Genomic DNA, 18366 nt, shown 5'->3' with positions numbered 1-18366 from the left:
ACAGAGCCTGTGTGATAATGCAGGTCCATAAGTTAGCTGCAGTCAAAACACACCCTGATAATGAACATGCTGAGCCTGCTCAACCATTCACTGCCCTTTATTTTTTTTAACACAGACACACACTCCCCATTGCCCCGGGCCTCTCAGAGAAGCCCTTCTCTTTCAGCTGCATTTGTATGGTACGAACAAGCGAAAGTAACATGCCAGCTGGTGAGTCAGACGAACCATAACTGGTCACACTGTTTAACATGCATCCTTCTTTCCATGGTAGTGCCACTGCAGGGTGTGCCTTTTCTCTGCAGCCATGACTTCAAATGCAGATACACAACAAAAGAAGCTTTATCCATTGAAAACAGACTGCACCTCCTGGAATTGATTGTTGAAGGTTCATTTAAGTTTTTAATATTAGCTTTGGTTGGTTAAAAAAGGTTCAATTGCTTTCTTACTGGCTTTTTAAAACTTTTTAATGCAAACAAGTGTTTGTGCAGACAGCTCTCATTGCTTGATGGTGCTCTTATTTGGGATTATTTAAAAGCATTTAATGCATTAACCACATTGCTCACATGAAGCACTTTACTTGAAATACAAATCTGAAAGCAGGACTTCTGAAGAGTATGTCTGTATGTTTTATCAGTAATTATTGCAACTACTTTTAAAGTGCTTCAACTTTTGTAGATTATTAAATAGAAACATGTGAAGCTTTGTGTATTGCTTATCATCCTGTCTGGTTGCTTTTTCATTCATGTTCATTTCGTACACATTAGACCTCCATGCACTACTATTTCAAAATATAATTTGCCAGAAAAAGTAACGATGAATTGAGCCTTTTCTGTTCTTATTTTATAAATATTGGGAATTTTACCATGATTGTAACATAGGAAAAAATATGACAGGACTAAAAAAGGACAAAAGCTACAAAAATGTCCAACTTTAATGGATAGAACCACCTTTGCTGGATTTGAGCACTTAGACCACCACTATGCTTTAATATAAACAGTTTTCACAATTTTTACATACTTACAATTACACAAAAGGGATAGTAGAGACAGAAAACCAGACAATAGTTTGCAGTTTTTGTCCATTTGTTTCATCATTTTATTTTTTTGCCATCTCCAGTCAGGTGACAAAGGCCTCGAGTGAACAAAACGTTTGCAACTCTACCACCCTCCCCAACCCGATCGAGTCCCTCGAAAAGAAACACGCCTCACATGTCCGAGGCCCACAACGCTACACACTCATGCCTCTCAAAACAAAATATAACACTCCTTTTGTATTGGGGGGTGGCCGGGGCCCCGATGTACGAGAGGTGTGAGCGCCCCTCCGACTTTTACACAGACAAGAGACTGGCATCACGAGGGTAAATCACTGAAGTTTGTTCCTGTTCTTGGGGAGAAAAAAAAAAAAACACTTCTCTTTTCTTGAGTTTTTAGAGCTTTGACATGCTGGGGTGGACCTCAAGTGCTCATAAGTGCTCGCCATCACCAATCCCAGCGATTAGGGGAGAGAAAAGGGCCTTGGTTGAGCCCAATCCACGCAGGAACCAGAGCTGATGCCATGCTGGAAAGCGGTATGGCTGCTAGAGGGATGGCCTAAACCAGAATTTTGCATCTACAAGGGGCTACCCTCCCTCCCACTGCCTTAACTCAAAACTAACCCCTCCCCACCCTTCTAAAAGGCTATCTTTAAGAATATAAAAAATAATCATACAAAAGCTGAATCCCGTTGTTATTTAAACATTCAGGAATGTGAGTGGTGAAACCAACACTTTGAAGGCAAAAATAAGCAGGAATGAGCAACTGATCATTATTTTTGAAGTTGTTTTATATAAAGTTACCAAACAAAACCTCAGTGATCAGGCAGAGGCTGCAGTGGAACTTCCCCCAACAGCAATGGAAAAGAGAAATGAGAAGGGGAGATCTAATAAACCATAAGATCAATGATGAGAGAAATCACAACAGATTGATTGAGGTTGTCTGTGAAGGCCGACGCTTTGGTGACAGAACCAATGAGAATGCAAGAGACTGGTTGTGGGTGGTGCTTGTTGCCTGGGAAGCAAATTCTGTCGTCTATTTGCTGGTCAGGACCTTGGTAGCGATAGCACATTCCTCCCCCATGGCAGCAATGACAGTGACCTGCAGAGAGCACAACATGTTTGAGTCAATCATCTGAAACTTTACACACACAGCTCGAGCTTCACCCTTTCCCCCCGGAGTGACAACAATCCTGTCTGCGTTAATGTCAAAATTATGAAAACACATGGCAGACAGATTTCTGCTTCTTCATGAGAGGCTATTTATGACAAACAACGCAGAGAATTTGCCATATCGTCATCAGTTTCAGGTGTCGGGCATCTTCACGACTATAACATTCAAAATGCATACCACCCAGGACTTGCATCACACCAAAGAGTATCTTGTGACCCTCACGAGTAATTTAATATCTTCGTGCACAGGTCCCACAGGTCATTTATTAAGCAGCCAGGGCCAGTATTTTTCAAACATGAAGCCCCTACATTTTGGTGGCTAAAATCCACAGCGTTTAAAAATAAAGACATGACTTATCCGTCTTCCTTTACTTTGACACTTCAGATACTTGCAATTACACAGAACAGATAAATATAGAAAAGGGGACCAAACTGTTTAAAACTGTACATTTACATTTGTCCTTCCACAAAAGGATAAAAACATTCCTTCAGAAAATTAAAGTGACCCTTTGGCACAAATCTAAAAATGTAACTTGTTCCCAGTAGTCTTAGTTCACACCTGATAGTTATATTAAAAAACTACATTTAAACACATGAAGTTAATGTTTTACTTTGCACATAGAAAGGCTGCTTTACTAACAATATCCCAATAGAAAAACAAAATGGTTGCATTCTGCTATTAAACAATAATCCCATGCGAGACTTGATAAAACATGGTAGCTGTATACACGGGAAATGTGGTCGCCACAGCGACTTTTGGCAAGAGCTTTGAGACTTACCATGAATTCATCACCGGCTTCAAACTTAGTCTCGATTTCCTTGCCGACTTCGCTCTCAGGGACCTTCAGGTCCTCCCTGATTTCACCGTTGTCGCTCATCAAGGTCATGTAGCCTTCGTTGATGTTAACCAGCTGGAAAGGAGACACAAAACCATCAATTACACAACATCTGTTCAGCGTTGCAAACAAGTTTAGATTTTTGGCAGGTTCTATGAAAGCATCTGATAGTTCCAGTAAAATTAATAACCTACGGGGTGTATTCCTTTTGATGACGCTTACATGAACAGTGTATGAACAGCGACATTAATATATCTCTTTTGTTGTTGTGTTCATATTGGAAGATTGAATTTTCAAAGCTAATCTTAGATTTAGAGAAAATGTTCTACTAACAATATTGAAGATTAATGAAACACACTGATCATCAACTAGAAAAAAAATACACCCAATCTTCATATTAGGTGGCACTTGAGCTGCCCAATGTAAATTATGCAAACCATGTCTTTCTAATCAGGTTATGGTTTCCTTGGTTAACTGCAGTGGTATTAGATATGATAAAACAAAAATGGTCTGCCTGTGTACCTGGTAGTCTATCCTCTTGATGGAGGGAACATCCATGTTGTGGGTGGAGGGGCACATATCTTCATGCTTCTTGTTGGTGAAGATGTCGATACCAACCATGTTAACCTATAGAAGAAATTGTTTATTACAAAGTGTTGGGAAGTATTTCAGAGACCTGTCAGTGTTAACTTTACAACACAAAACATGAAGCTTATGAAAGCAACACAAAGAAATACAAATGCAGGATATACGGAGAATATATACGCCAACATTGAGTGTCTATGGTATAATGCTAAATATAAACACTACGAGGACAGACGAGACCCAAAAAAGGTCAGAGGCATTTTCCATTGTAGCAGGATTAAGGTGAGACAATGATTTCAAAACAAAAAGCACTTTGATATACACACTTTAGAGTTTTAATCCCTAATTAACTGATAGCAACTTTGAATATGTACAGCAATTATTAAAATGTTCCATTTAGTAAGAAGTCCACAGGAGGACAAAGTACATGCAGGGGCACCTTGGTGTTTATAAAAAGGAAAAGATAAGGAGACTGCATTAATACAGCCACATTTCTCACAGCTCGAGCGTACTGGTCTGAAATGTGAGAGGCCCGAAGGCCCAAGCCGAGCCTCGGGTCTCTGCCAAGCTCGTCTTTGACACTGCTTGAGTTTTTATTACTAAACTACTGCCATCATTTTGAAGGGGCTACACAACCATACGTTAAGGATCATTTTACCTTGGCATGACCGTGCTTGCCGGTCTTGGAGGTGGACATCTCCACAATTTTGCAGGGGCGTCCCTTCAGCACCACATACCCGTTCTTACGCAGAGCGGAGCACTGCATAGGGTAAGTGGCGGAGGCGCCAGACTCGCCAGTCGTGAAGTCAAGATCGGGATCTGACATGGTGATGGGTCAGCGGTGCTGTAAAATATACGTAAAGAAAAAGAAAATATTCAAACTGAAAAATACAGCCATGACAGGATTTATCCGTGGACTAGTTCTGATGTGTTAACTTCATCTTGATGTTTAAGCATTGTGTTTTTGTTAGTCCTGTTTAAGAAACCTTTGGTGCATCCTTTTTAGTAGTTTGCTGATTTTGTAGATTTACATCTGCAGTAAAAATTGACTAAGATGGATAAAGATAATGTCTCCTACCTTTTATCTGAGATATTGACATAAATAAAATATCACCACTCTACATTTAATTGAGTATGAGTTGATTGCTTACATGACAGGTGCCTTAATGAAAGGATAACTTCTTATAATACACCAGTGTGTAACAGCACAAATCCAGACTTGCCCTCTGTAACCACCAACAAATTAGGCATTCTGACGGGCATGTTTGCACTACATACCTAAAAGGGAAGTATTTTTCTGGTTTAATTTGCATAAATTGCTTTGCTGGGAGCCCCTTGCAGCATTTACAGTGTACCACTGTGCGGATCGAGCACTGACATGTAAATAGATATCGCGAGATCTTGACAAAAGTAGCATCCTCATGTTTTACGTATTTTCAATTAAATCCACTGAGAACAAAAAAGTCAATCTAAAAATAAACCCACAGAAACACGTGGATAAGAGCCTGCATCAACACGAGGCCAGTGGACAGCACCACTTTAAATGATCACGTTAGCACTTTTGTTAGCAAACAGAACTTAACAACAATAGCCAATCAGCTCAATGGTTGACAGTGGGTTCAAATAAAAACACTGTCTCTCAAAGGGGAATTGAGGGAGTTATTTGAGTAATCTGACATTAACACACGAGCCAGCGTGAAGCAGGTTCGCCGGCCTGGAGTTAACAAGTGCAACAGCGCCTGATAACGGTACAAAGACAACTAGCAATAACGTCACACCGTTTGCAAATATTGTTGGATTTTTCGATTTAACACTGTCTACTAAATTAACAAAGCCTGGTTAGGCTAATTGTTAGCTGTAAAGGTGTTCAATTACCGCCTAACTTGCTCTTCTGCTTCACAAATAGCGAGTACCGTTATCTGTCTGTTAGCTAATAGGATGCTAACATGCTAGCTATCCATTCAGCTGCGTCCAAATAAAAGCGAAATTGACGCTCGGTCGGGAGCAGCTGATACGCGGACTGTTGTGTTTACATTTCCGACATTTAATTGAACCATAAGGTGAATAATAGCCAGCTGATTCTGATTTTCCTCACAGGGAAAAGGTAGACATTAGCGTGGAGAATGACAAGCGACTTCTACGAAGCGCGCCGCCGGAGGCCTCATGTCCCTTTTATTCAATCTGGTAACGCTAGCTGGAGCACCGACACCCACACCCCGGCCTGCAACCGACTAACATCTACCGAGAAACCAAATAACTACTTCACCAGCTTCTCAAAACACTGCATGGGTACTTCAGTGTCTCCGATTCCGTTATTCATTCAATAAAAAAAACGTTAAGTCCCCCGTTTATCCCCCCCAAAGCAGAAACACACGCCATGCCACACTTACCTTCCAAGAAAAAGAGGACCGAAAGTGCGCAAGCGCGGCCAACTTTACTGCAGCATCCGTAGAAGGAGAGGGGAGGAGGGGGTTATGATTTCCGGGAGCAGCCTGGCAGAAAGGGATGCCAGGTCTAAAGAAATCCAACCTGGCAACCCACATCTGCTGTTTTTTTTTAAGGTGGCAAGAGGCGTGTTTTGCTAAACTAATGGCCAACCCTCTCAGTCACGGCAGTACTTTGTAGGGCTGCACGATTAATCAAAATGGAATCAAAATCCTAGTATGGGTTTTTGCAATATTCAAACTGCAGGAGGTGCAAAGATGTCCCAGCCTACACATTTTATTCCACTGATTTGATAATCTGTGTTTGGTACCTAATAATGACAACACATATTTATCAACACAGCTGATAGGAAACGACTCGATCTCTTAATTCCAACAGCTTTGTTACCCTCTCCTTTGGAGGGGCATAGGCGTTTCCAAGCCTCTTAGCTCATCGTTTATTTAATCAGATTTTCAGATGATTAATCAGATCAATTTAATCAGATTTTCAGATGATTAATCAGATCAATTTAACACCACCACTCACCAATATATATTGATTATTCTCACAATACTAACAGGTGTATCATCAAAGCACGGTGAGCCTAAGTGTAACCCCACAGAACTGCAAGTATAATTTTAACTCTTACTACTTTATTAATAACTAATGAAGTATTTCGGTTGATGACCTCGGTTCAGTACTGATGTCAAGCACTACTGTTTGAGCAGATTTTTAAAAAAGGAACCCAAGAAACCAGCATATTTTTCTACAGTCTATGCATCAGTCCTAGGTAATTAATAGGGCACCAAAACGGTGTTAAATGTGTAAATGTTGACCCACAAACACAATGGTATGTGCCTTGATAATGGTTGTAAAAACGTTTTGATATTGTCAGGGACTCATTTTGCCAGGGCCCTTTGTTCAACTTCATGCTAGTAGCCCATGTATTTCTCAACTAATCTGTGGCATAAATGAATTGAAAAAGAAAGAGAGTGGAGCAGGTGTTGTTGCTGTACAAGGAGAGGACATTTATTGTAGATTTTTCAACATCACAGATGTGTGATACCAGATTGAGGTCGTCTTTTTGACTGATTCCAGTGATTCAGAAAAGGTGAAAACGTACACTCACATGCATGTCACCCACCTGTGCACACACCTGCTCATCTACACACACACTCACGCTCACACACACAGACACACACTCACAGGCTGACAGCCGTACATACGTTCACAGTCCTGATACGTACAAAAATTGAAATACAAATACAAATAATACCACAATAAAAACAGTGTATATTTTTCTTTTTAGAAATTCTTATAGCTATGTTTTCTATTCTGTAGAAAGACAACTAAGCTTTCATTAGTGAACATTATTATTTTTTGTCTTCCTCTAAAATGATCAGTAAGATATCATCATAAACGAAAATTCTTACAGTATATATATCTTTTTATCTATGGTCTCTCACACTGACCCTGACCTTTATTCACAGGCTGATTAATGCTAACATTCTGCACATGGAAAACCTGTAACATCCTTTAAGATCAAAGAACAATAAAAAGAAATATCAAGTAAAAGGTGAACATCTTTCCTCTCTCGCAGCCTGATCACAATCCCACAAACATCAGCTTTTACAGAGACAATCATCAAAGGGTAAAAAGTAGAAAATGTCCTCAAAGTGATGCTGAGCCTCCCCTGCTCGCTTTTTATAAGCTGCTCTAAGTGTGAGCATCAACAAAAAGTATACATTTAATGATAAATGTATACTAATCCAGTGTACAATCTTGATTTATCTGACCGTTTCTCATGGGATAAAATCACAGAGGAGAAGCTAAGTTTCAAAACTTCCAGCAGCGTCCAGCTTTTTTAGTCTGTGTATTGCCTTAAACTTACAATTCATAATAAGTGACGACAGGTAAAACATGTTTGTCACCATGCAAAATGCACAACTTAATCAACAGTGATGAACTACACAGAAAGAGAGTCAACTTTAGGTGTCAACCCAAACAAAACCTTTGTGTGAGTCCACTCCTCAACGGACAGATTTTACAGAGGTATGAAAAAAAAAGCGAGACTTTCATATTTTTTTCTCCAGTATTGTCACCTGCTTTTGCAAAGTCTGTCCTTAACATCAAAGTGAGTATTTACACAGTGTACACAGAACAGCAGGGATTGAAAAAAGTTGGAAGAACAAAACGTCCAGAAGTTGGCAACTGCTCTACGCCAAGTCCCTTTTGTGAGAAATGATGTGACGTTATTGTGTTGCTGTTGCAGCAATAATACAATATCTACAACCTTCCTTCCTCTGCCAGATATACACCAGGACAAAGAAGCCGTGCATCCTCAACAACAAGTATAAAATCCCCCATTTCCCACTGCTTTTTTGTATCTTTTTTTTTCTAAAGGGGAAGAGACAGAAGGTGTTTCAGCAGCAGCAGCAACAGCACTCAAAGTGAGTGTTCACACTGTGAGCAACACCGTCATAAAGTCTTTCATTTCCTACAGATAGAGAGCAATGATCAGGGGAAACACCGGTTTTATGGATTGTGATGTGTTTTATCATGAAACATCTGACAGCGCAAAGAAAACACACTTTGAGGTTTTGCTACAAGATGTGAGTCTCGAAAACATCCATGAAGATTCAGTCATTACTTTTCATCATATAATATTAAATCTGAATTCAATATTTGGTCTTATGGTGATAAAATGCTGATTCAGCGCACATCCACACTTGGACTGAAAAGCTTGAAAATAACGTGTGTCTACATTAGCATCTTTAGGTTGTTGTAAGGATTATTTGTCATATAACACAATTAGGGAACAGAAAATCTCTTTTGAAGATGATCTCTAATGACAGTTTGCAACGGTTCATTCTGGCTCGTCTATAGCTCAACATTTGGTGAGAGTTTATGTATTTTTACACATTTATTTTGGAGATAAAATACGATTAAGGTTTGGTGGCAAAAACCTTAGCCAGCCTAGTGTGGATGTACTCTAAAGTGATTTTGGTGACTTTTAAACCAGCTGCATCTGCTATTTTGGTCATTTTTAAAGTTTTCTTCTTCTATTGATGCTACCTTAGAAAGCAGGTTTTTTTCTCACTATAACCCAGCCCTGTGAACGCTGTATAATTGAATTCAGAACACCTGCATCTTCACCAACAAGCAAGAAATTTTGCTCGCAGTGTGAACACCCTGTCAGGAATCAGTAATGTGCTACACAGAGATTTTCTCCCCAGCTCCCCTTCTCTCCAACAGGAAGTCAAAGGCTACTCGGCGAGATGTCGTCGTCGTCGTCCTTTATAGGGAATGCTGCTGTCAGTGTGTGGAGTCACCTGCAACGCCCTCCAGAGGGTGGAGGGTGTTCTTACTGCGAGTTTAATCCAGTTGCAATTTTGTCCCTTCAGCAGCTCTTGATTTCCTCAGCACACACACACAGACACACACAGACACACACAGATACACACACACACACACACACACACACACACACACACACACACACACACACACACACACACACACACACACACACACACACACACACACACACACACACACACACACACACACACACACACACACACACACACACACTCCTCCTGATGTTGGCAGATGTTCAGAGCAAAGAAGAGGAGGATCGTGTTGTTGGAGGTTACCAGTTCATCATGGAGCTTCTGTTGAGTGTCATGAAGAAGACTTGGCTGCTTCCTCCGGAGCGCACCGACGCGAAGAAAACCTGCAGGGAGGAGCGGTGATACAGGGTATAGAGTAGATATGGTTCAGCTTATGTACTTACATATTGATTGGAAAACTGAACATATATTATATACATCTGTTCAGTTTGCTTCTGATTTATGGAGTGATACAAAGAGATTTCCAAAATGATTCACATTCTTTAGCAAATTGGCATATAATAGGAATGTTGGAGATTTCCTGTTTTGTAAGTTTCTATATCAGACAAAAACACTACTTTTAAAGCCTTCACTATGGACTTTCAGAAGCTTGGTTGCACATTTCTTATTATTTCTGGAATGTTATAAATCATCAATTGATGATTCAAGAAGAATATTGACAGATTAATTGATAACGACAATATTCCTGTAATTTAAGCCCTACTCATGGGAAAAGGGCCAAAAAACATCCCTGTTAACCACAGGACTGACCAAAATGTCTCATTGTAAGTATCAACTGATAGTTTACATGTTTTTGAAAAGTCACAGAAGACAGGGATGCTGTGATCAAAAAAAATATAAGGTTAAAGGCTGAGCTTGTTCATACTCGTAAATGTAATGTTTCGGGTAGTGCAGGTGTTCTCAGGACTCACCTTGTCGTTCCTCTCCGACAGGAACTTCAGTCGCTGAGCTCGCTTGTGCATGAAAACTCCATCGAGGTGTCCCGTTTCCACGGAGCGGATCTCAATGGCCTTCTCTCCCCAGCCCATGATCTGGTTGGAGTGGATGTAGGCTGCAAGGACATACACACGCACACACGCACACACACACACACACGCACACACGCACACACGCACACACGCACACACACAGCGGGGGATTTGACAGGAGAAGACTCAGCACCAGTCTCACATCCAAGCCAGTCACACATCCTCCGCCTCACCTCTGGGAGGAGATTATTGCAGCAGTTTCTGACCGATTTAAAACCATTACAAGCTCTTTGTGTTGAAAAAGGTTTTTGCTCGGTTTCCATTGAGTTTGATATATACGAATTATTGGAGCACCATTGAATGACGTAGGAGGTCTGAGACTAGCAGCATTAGTGATGAATTCGTTTTTTTTGGATAACTGCTCTACCATAAAGCATTACAGTGGTAAAGCTTTGACCCAATGAGAATAGAAACTCGGTGGAGGTGAACTGCTAACAATCTGTTCGAACGACTAAAGTGTGCGTTACAAAGTGATGGAAAAGCATCAGCAGAGAAGGTCCAGCTGGCAACGATGTGCACCTTCCTCTGTCACAGAAATAACATCCAGTGGAAGGTTTTTTCCCCTCTTGCAATAAAGTTTTTGCTGTTGTTGAGTGAAAACAGTACGACGATGCAGTATTTATGATTGTCCTTGAAGACAGGAGGGGGGCTGAGGCCGGGCTTGGCTGTGAGAAACTCTGGTTTGACATTAAATACACACAAACATGTTAACAAGAGGTGATGTCCACACACAGAGCCAGCAGTCAAATATCATCATCATTCAGGATATTGTACACTGAGAACGGCTGAATGGAAAAACACTTAAGCTTCGACTCAAAACATAAAATCCAAGATCCATCCCTGATGTGCTTGAGTTTCCTCTCCATGTGTTTTGACTGTGTGTGTGACTGAGTGAGTGTGAAGAATAGATTAATAGTTTTGCAGAATTGCGGAATTATCTTGTTTTCGGATCTCATGCAATCAAGGATGAATGTAAGATTTTTTGGAAATATTTAATACAGAACAAGAGAACGGACCAACAACACAAAGTCATTTCCCCCCACAAATAGAATAACATGTATACAAAAAAGTGTTCAAAGTAAAAGTGTGTGTGCTCATGCAGAAAATGGATTTTCAACACTCGACATTAAAGAGATACAATCAGTTTTTGGGTTCATATTTTTATGTAAATAACTGTGTCATGATATTAATGACATTTGTTTATACTTCCTAACTTTCACCCCCTTTTTTGTGTATTTTTATCTACCTATCGTTAAGCTGTAATTATTTTAAATTGTAGCTTTCCAATTTAGCTTGGTTTTTAATTGCTTCATTATCTGGATTATATGCAGTCTTATGTTAGAACAAAAAAAAACAACAAGACATATTTTAATGTCTGAATTTGAAAATACTGATATTGTATGTGCCTCATAAAGCTGATTCCCTACATCAGCTGCTGATATTTTCTGAAAGTTTTATTATGAAGCAACAGAACTATCCGTTTCACATGGATGGTTTTAGCAACTACTGTTTGTTTACATCATATGTAAAAGTTACATCACAAAGAAAGTTATTAAACCTTCCAAAAGCCTGTTGTATCCCTTTGATATGAAACAGGTGACACTACGATCTTCTTGTTTAAGCGGAAAGCAGAAGGCAGGAGGAGAGAGAGGAGTGTTGCTTTGAACGGAGGAGGAAGAGGAGATAGTAGAAGTGAAGGTGAAAGGATGATCCGATCATAGAGGTCAGAGGTCAGTGGGGTTGAGGGAGAAGCGAGCTGATTGGTTGACGTACCGACGGAGGTTGGCATCTCGCCCCACTGCAGCACCACGTCTTTGGTGATGCGTCCGTAGGTGTTGACGTAGACGCCCTCGTCCTCGTAGCACAGCAGCATCTCCATACCGTCCGTCTTGGGCAGCACCACGATGGCGTGCGGGGTCACCTGACCCTGAATCTGCGAGGGGGGGGGGGTGAGGAGTTTGGGGGGGGGCAGGGGATTAGCTGCTGTGATCACTAACCCCCCCACTGTCCCCTCCCTGAGAGAGGAGAAACTGCTGCAACAATAAAGGCTCCCCGCTCCATATTCAGCCACGCAATCGCCATGGAAACAGACACGAGCACATGATAGTGATTCATGTAAGGCGGTCACTGTGGCTACCGTCTCCTTCTCCCTTACCCCCCAATCCGTATCTTACTGTAACCAGACCGAGGTTAGAGGAGGACGCCAACTCACCTGCAACATCACTCATTCATTACTCACTCTCTAATCCATTCACTACTTTATTTATTCACGTGTTCATTCGCGCACTCATTTAGAAAGTTGTCCATTCTTCAATCACTCCTTTATCCAACATCGCAAACTATTTATTCACTCACTCATTATGGCAGCAATCCCTGTAGCCAATCAATCCTTTATCTATCCATTAATGTATCTATTTACTCACTCATTCACTCAATCATGAATGCAGCCATCCTTTCATTCTTTCCTCCATTCACTCAGCCAGAAATTAAACGAGATATCTGAACATTCAATGAAATGCAATTAAATAAAATGAATGTCTAAACACACACACACACACACACACACACACACACACACACACACACACACACACACACACACACACACACACACACACACACACACACACACACACACACACACACACACACACACACACACACACACACACACACACACACACACACACACACACACACACAGAAACTAACATGTGAGGGGATGTAGATGTCGTAGGGGTTTCCAGAGTCCACATCGATGACGTGGAAGCCGACACTGGAGCCATAGATGACCTTTAACCTCTGACCCTCCTCCACCGTCAGGTCCACCAGCTGAGGGCGGTGCTGCAGGTCAGTGAACGACTGCAGAGGAAAACATTTATTAAACACAATAAACAAAAGGAAAAATGAATTTAAGAGTTAACCACCAGTTGCACAGCATTGACATGTTGTATTTAAACATAAAGGGTCAACTTTTGTCTTGTCAGCTCACATGTTCTTAAAAACAAAGATTCTTTTTAACCACTTTATCAACTGTTCAACACCACATCTTACCTTGAAGGCCATAAACTTGTGGTAAGGTTTAGGCGCCCAGGCGTAGATCTCCACTGCGTTCTTCAGAGCAATCACCAAAAACTTAATCCTCTCATATTTCACTGCAAAATAAAAGCATAAAAACAGTCAGATATGCAGAAACATATTTTGAGTTGCAGTTACCCTATCCATTCACAACTGGCCTACAACCACTTTTTTAAAAATGTTTTATCATTTTGTTTTATCAATCCTAATATTATTAAGAATAAGATATATACTTAAAAATCATGTCGGTGTGTTGCCATGTTTGTGTCCTCACAAGACACAGAAACGTGTTTTTCTTACCGACTTTGTAGTGCACGCAGCCCTCCAGCTCCCCGACAGTGATCCAGCCCTGTTTCTTTTCCACTTCAGGGTCATTGTGTAGTATCCTGTTCCTCAGCCAGGACAGGTAGTACACTCGAAGTTTGTTCTTCTTTCCTGGTATGGAGAAAAAAACAGTTCAGAGAATTGATATTCAGGTTTATACATTTCCATTTAATGCTACTTCTACTCTACATGTCACAGGTCAATGTTGTACTACATGTTTTACTATTTAAAACTTCAGAAGTGAAAATAAAAAAACAAAACGTCTAATGATCTTTTGAAAATAATGCTTTGCTGCAGAATACAATAGCCGACAGTATATAAATGAGATACAAATCATCTACAGCAGTGGCATGCAACACTAATGCAGCAATAATACTTACACAAAAGCTAAATTCTGAGCCACCCACCTGAGATGGTGACAAGGACGTTGAGTCCTTCCAGGACGTCCATCTGTTGAAAGCGCCGTCGATTAATCAAATTATAAACTTTCCCCTGACCGCTCCGATCCAGCAACATCAGGCCATTCTCCGTCCCCACCAGCAGATTCACTCCTGCACAAAAAAAGGAATCATTTTGAATGTCTTTATTAAATGTAATAATGAACAAACAAACAAATAAATGGACGCATGAATACATAAATAAAGGGTGTTTCTCAGGCTCACCCCAAAGAGCTGCACAGAGGATCTCAGAGTTGAAGCGTTTCTTGTATTTGCGGATCTCGGGCGTATCGCTGTGCGGCCGGATGTTGGTCGGGTTCACGTTGACCACAGAGATCTTTCGGGCCTCGTTGAGCCGCGCCTGCTCCTGCTCCTGCTTCATAAGCTCGTCAGCAAACAGCGCTGCAACACAACAACACACACAGCGCACATTAGCCTTTTTTTATGCGCATTTTGAGAAATAAATGTTGTTTTTCTTCTGGTAAATATCCTAAGATTATCTTGATTTTCCCCAACTACCGCTGTGACTTAAACTTACATGAAGCAGAGATGTTATCGTCGTCGTCAGTCGGTGAGGTCCCGTAAACCCTCGGATCTACGAACGGAGTGAAGGAAGACTTGGATCCTCCACTGCTCCCCATCCCGTACTGCACATTACACAAATAAAGAATAAAGTAAATGACATGTTTACCAGACGGTTTGTTCGTTTTGGGGAAACTGAATGAAGCAGGTAACTGTTGAAATGAAAGGAAAGAGTTTGTTCAGCCAAAGATTGGACTTTCTGTTTTCTTTTTCTCATTGGTCACAATAATGAAAACCCTTTTGGGCCTCATCCTTCGTAATAGAGTGGTGCAGGACTGAGTCCTAAGCCTGAAAATGAGTTAGCATTTTAGTACTTTATGTTCCTGGTACAAGGGTGTGATTACCACAAGCTAAAGAGATGTTAACTATTTGTTCTAAGGCGTGAAATACATCAGTAAATACCCTACTGGTGAATTTAAAAAAAGGGCAGTTGCTGACAAGTGTCTAAATGAGAGTACTTAACGTCATCACGGCCAAACATTAGCCACGTTTAGCTTAGCAGTGGTGAAGTGAAGTAATGCGACCATGCTCTAGTTTATTTATAGTATAACGTTAACTTTTGACTTCACATGATGCTACCTTCAGTGTTTGCTTACAAAATAGGACATCCCTGCACCACTTTATTCCAATTTCACTAATTTTTAAGAAACCTGCATCATGTGCTCAGTGTGGAGGAATCTTTCTGGTTCTGGAAAACTGAGAGGGGGAGGAAGAAAGAGGGATAAAAACGAGCAGAGCAAAAACGAGCAAGGGAGGAAATAAATCATTTTTTTCCCAATCACTGGAGCCAGAGATTGAAATAGAGCAGGGCAGGAAATTAAAGGTACCACGTCATTTTAATCATCATGCAAAGAGCCTAGCTTCTAAAAAATCTTGTTGCTCTAAGACGCAAAGAGAAGCTGCAATATCACTGCGGTGAAACACATTGATTGATCAAATGAACTCTTATACCTTAATCATTATTTTCTGTAGTAAAACTGCAAATATTTGTGGTATTGTTTTCAATTAAAAGACATCATTATCAATTGATTTTATAAATTGATTTGGGTTTGGATTAAACATTTGGAGTAATTTGAAGGTTTGTAGGTAGATTGGTTTGATTGGTGGCTACAGGTAATTTCCCCATCACAAGGAGCAGGTGGAGGTGTTACAGGGTGAACAGGTGGCAGGGTGCTGGTCTCAGGTGTGGGTGGGGGTCAGGCAGGGGGTGGGGTCATCAGGGCCGAAAGTGGGGTGCAGCTACACCTACTTGGGCCCCGGGGGCGTCGCCAGGGGAGACAAGGGGAGAGGGGCTTTGCTGCACCAAATCGGGAAGATTGGCGTTGCCGGAGAAACCATTGCTGGCAGCAGAGCTCCGCCTCCGTCTGCCATGTTTCTGCAGAGAGAGATGGGTGCAGCCAGGCTTTGATTGACAGCACAGGTGACGGAGGGGGGAAACCTGCTGTGTTTGGTTTTAGAGAAGGGGGCAGGTGGGCACTGAATCCAGAGGTTTTTAACAGAGGAAACAGCCCTTTTGTATATTTTATCACACAACATGCAGAAACGCTGTGAAGCCAGCGCCTCTCTGCCAGAAGAAGACACAGTGTGTAGACAGAGCCTAAGAGGCTAAATGGAGGGTCCAATTATTATCATTGTAGAGTCATAGAGGTCAAAGGTGATCTCACCTCTCTCATCATCAGGGTGCTGTCCTGTGAGCTGTTTCCATATGAGTCGTCGTGGCTGTCATTGTGACCTCCTATCAGGCTGAAGGCCTCGTGCATACTTTGACCTGCATTTGGCCTGAAAGACACAATTCAACATAAATGTACTTTTACTCAGTATATATATTTCTTTTGCAGCATTCCCGCAAATTCTTAAAAGGCAAGACATTCATTAATCTAAAAAATGAATCCTTTACTGTTATTTCTCTTATTATTTTCTAAGACCTGGTACGTAGGATGGTATAAATTATTAGTTCAGACATTTTATTACAATTTCTAAAGATCCCTAAAGCGGAATAATTACATGCAAAATGTTATTCCGATTGGCATTAAATGATCTTTAAAAGCCTTAACTCTCTGTGAAAATGTTAATTTAAATATAAACTTGTTAGTTTGATAATTTGTTTAACTTATATTTGTTGTGGGTAGCAAGAGCTGCAGTGGTGAAACATAAAATTCAAACTTCCGGGTCATTAAACCAAAACAAAGCCTCCGAAATTCAGGGGAAAAAGTAAGAAAAAAGACTGAAAAAAACTTTAAAACATTACTTTAAAACGACTAAAGCTCCCAAAGGAAAACTAGTCCTGTGCTAAAGGGCTTTTGAACATTTTATGTTAGGACTCCATTTACAGACGACCCATATAAAGTGCACAGTCTATCTCAGTGTTTGGAAGGCCACTGAGGGATCATTTCCTGTAGGATATTCAACAGGATTACTCACATGATGCGCGGTATGTCGCTGACGGCCACGGTCCCATCACTAGCACCGCCCTCCCCCTCCTCATCCTCACTGCTGTGGGAGTCTTCGCTGGAGGAGGAGTAGTCCGTCACCTTGACCTGGGGGGCGGCTCGTCTCCTCACCCTGACGAAGCTCCCGCAACTCTTTGGCCAGAGCAGTCAGGTCCTGCAGGAAAACACAAAATGTGATTAATAAAAATAAAGTCACCAGAAATATTTGTCCTGACTTCAGAGTTGCCTTGGTTGCAGCTTTAAGTAGCTCAGAAAAGCTCAGAAACTTTAAAAAAAGAAACTGAAAATTAAGATTTGAAAGAATCTAGCTGTGAATGAGTGATAAAGTTGGTGCACATTTTTTTCAAGGCCTTACATTAATATGATTGATTCATTATAAGACATGGCAAATACAGCTCCGGAGAAAAGTAAGAGACCACTCCAAATTGTTCTTAAATCTTTATCTCTACATGTATGGCAGCCATTCCAGTGTCTGTTTAATTCCAACACAGAGAAAAATGATCAGTAGTTTATAGAATACAATTTTAAAAAACCCTTTAACTCAAAGACATGTCTATAAATAATAAAACAAGAGAAAATGATAATGCTGAAGTGGTCTCTTAATTTTTTCCGCGGCTGTATATGTTAAAATATACTGTATGTATGTATTAGTACTTAAAGCAAAATCAGAAAAATCAACAGAATAAAATAATACGAGTTAACATAATCTTATAGAATACAATGAAGTAATAAGCTGACAAACAAAAAAACAAAAACATCTATTTAAAGAACAGCTCACAATGTTTTCATCAAGTGTTTCCATCTGTAAGAAGCTAAATGCAACTTCAAGCAAATTGTACTTCTGCTTCAATTTTGATAGACTAGCAGAATCATTTAAAAGGTATATTTGTGGAAGTCGGAGTACTACTAACATCTCCAGAGTAATTCAATATGAGGCAGCTTGAAAGAAACAAGTAGGGGAAAGAAAAGTGAAAGGGAGTTTTACTATTTGTGGCACAAGCTAGTG

General features: G+C 40.7%; 2 protein-coding genes across 2 annotated transcripts in view; both read right to left on the bottom strand.

Annotated features, from left to right (window-relative positions):
• Window positions 1-1064: 1064 nt before the first annotated feature.
• On the bottom strand, window positions 1065-6200 carry LOC134883905 (eukaryotic translation initiation factor 5A-1-like). Its single transcript, XM_063912398.1, has 5 exons — window positions 6015-6200; window positions 4283-4468; window positions 3562-3666; window positions 2983-3114; window positions 1065-2132 (listed from the first exon to the last, which is right to left on the bottom strand). Exons 2-5 carry the CDS (start codon window positions 4448-4450, stop codon window positions 2067-2069), a joined length of 471 nt encoding a protein of 156 aa, XP_063768468.1. The 5' UTR covers window positions 4451-4468; window positions 6015-6200; the 3' UTR covers window positions 1065-2066.
• Window positions 6201-7052: 852 nt separating this feature from the next.
• The window catches only part of tnikb (TRAF2 and NCK interacting kinase b), a 35766-nt gene continuing 24452 nt past the window's right edge, over window positions 7053-18366 (bottom strand). Inside the window, 13 exon segments of the mRNA XM_063874065.1 lie at window positions 7053-9784; window positions 10373-10512; window positions 12263-12422; window positions 13202-13351; window positions 13544-13644; window positions 13868-14002; window positions 14299-14442; window positions 14554-14730; window positions 14867-14975; window positions 16160-16285; window positions 16575-16689; window positions 17332-17453; window positions 17455-17514. Coding sequence (XP_063730135.1) covers window positions 9701-9784; window positions 10373-10512; window positions 12263-12422; window positions 13202-13351; window positions 13544-13644; window positions 13868-14002; window positions 14299-14442; window positions 14554-14730; window positions 14867-14975; window positions 16160-16285; window positions 16575-16689; window positions 17332-17453; window positions 17455-17514 — 1623 coding nt within the window. The 3' untranslated portion in view covers window positions 7053-9700.

This window comes from Eleginops maclovinus, chromosome 21 (genome assembly GCF_036324505.1).
Source record: "Eleginops maclovinus isolate JMC-PN-2008 ecotype Puerto Natales chromosome 21, JC_Emac_rtc_rv5, whole genome shotgun sequence".
Taxonomy (NCBI): domain Eukaryota; kingdom Metazoa; phylum Chordata; class Actinopteri; order Perciformes; family Eleginopidae; genus Eleginops; species Eleginops maclovinus.
This window is presented reverse-complemented; position numbering and strand designations above follow the sequence as displayed.

Coding starts and splice junctions, on each gene's coding strand:
- LOC134883905 (XM_063912398.1), bottom strand. CDS start 4,450: ATGTCAGATCCCGATCTTGACTTCACGACTGGCGAGTCTGGCGCCTCC. Junction 3,667..4,282: donor GCAAGCACGGTCATGCCAAG/GTAAAATGATCC, acceptor TTTCTTCTATAG/GTTAACATGGTTGGTATCGA. Junction 2,133..2,982: donor AAGCCGGTGATGAATTCATG/GTAAGTCTCAAA, acceptor TGCTCTCTGCAG/GTCACTGTCATTGCTGCCAT.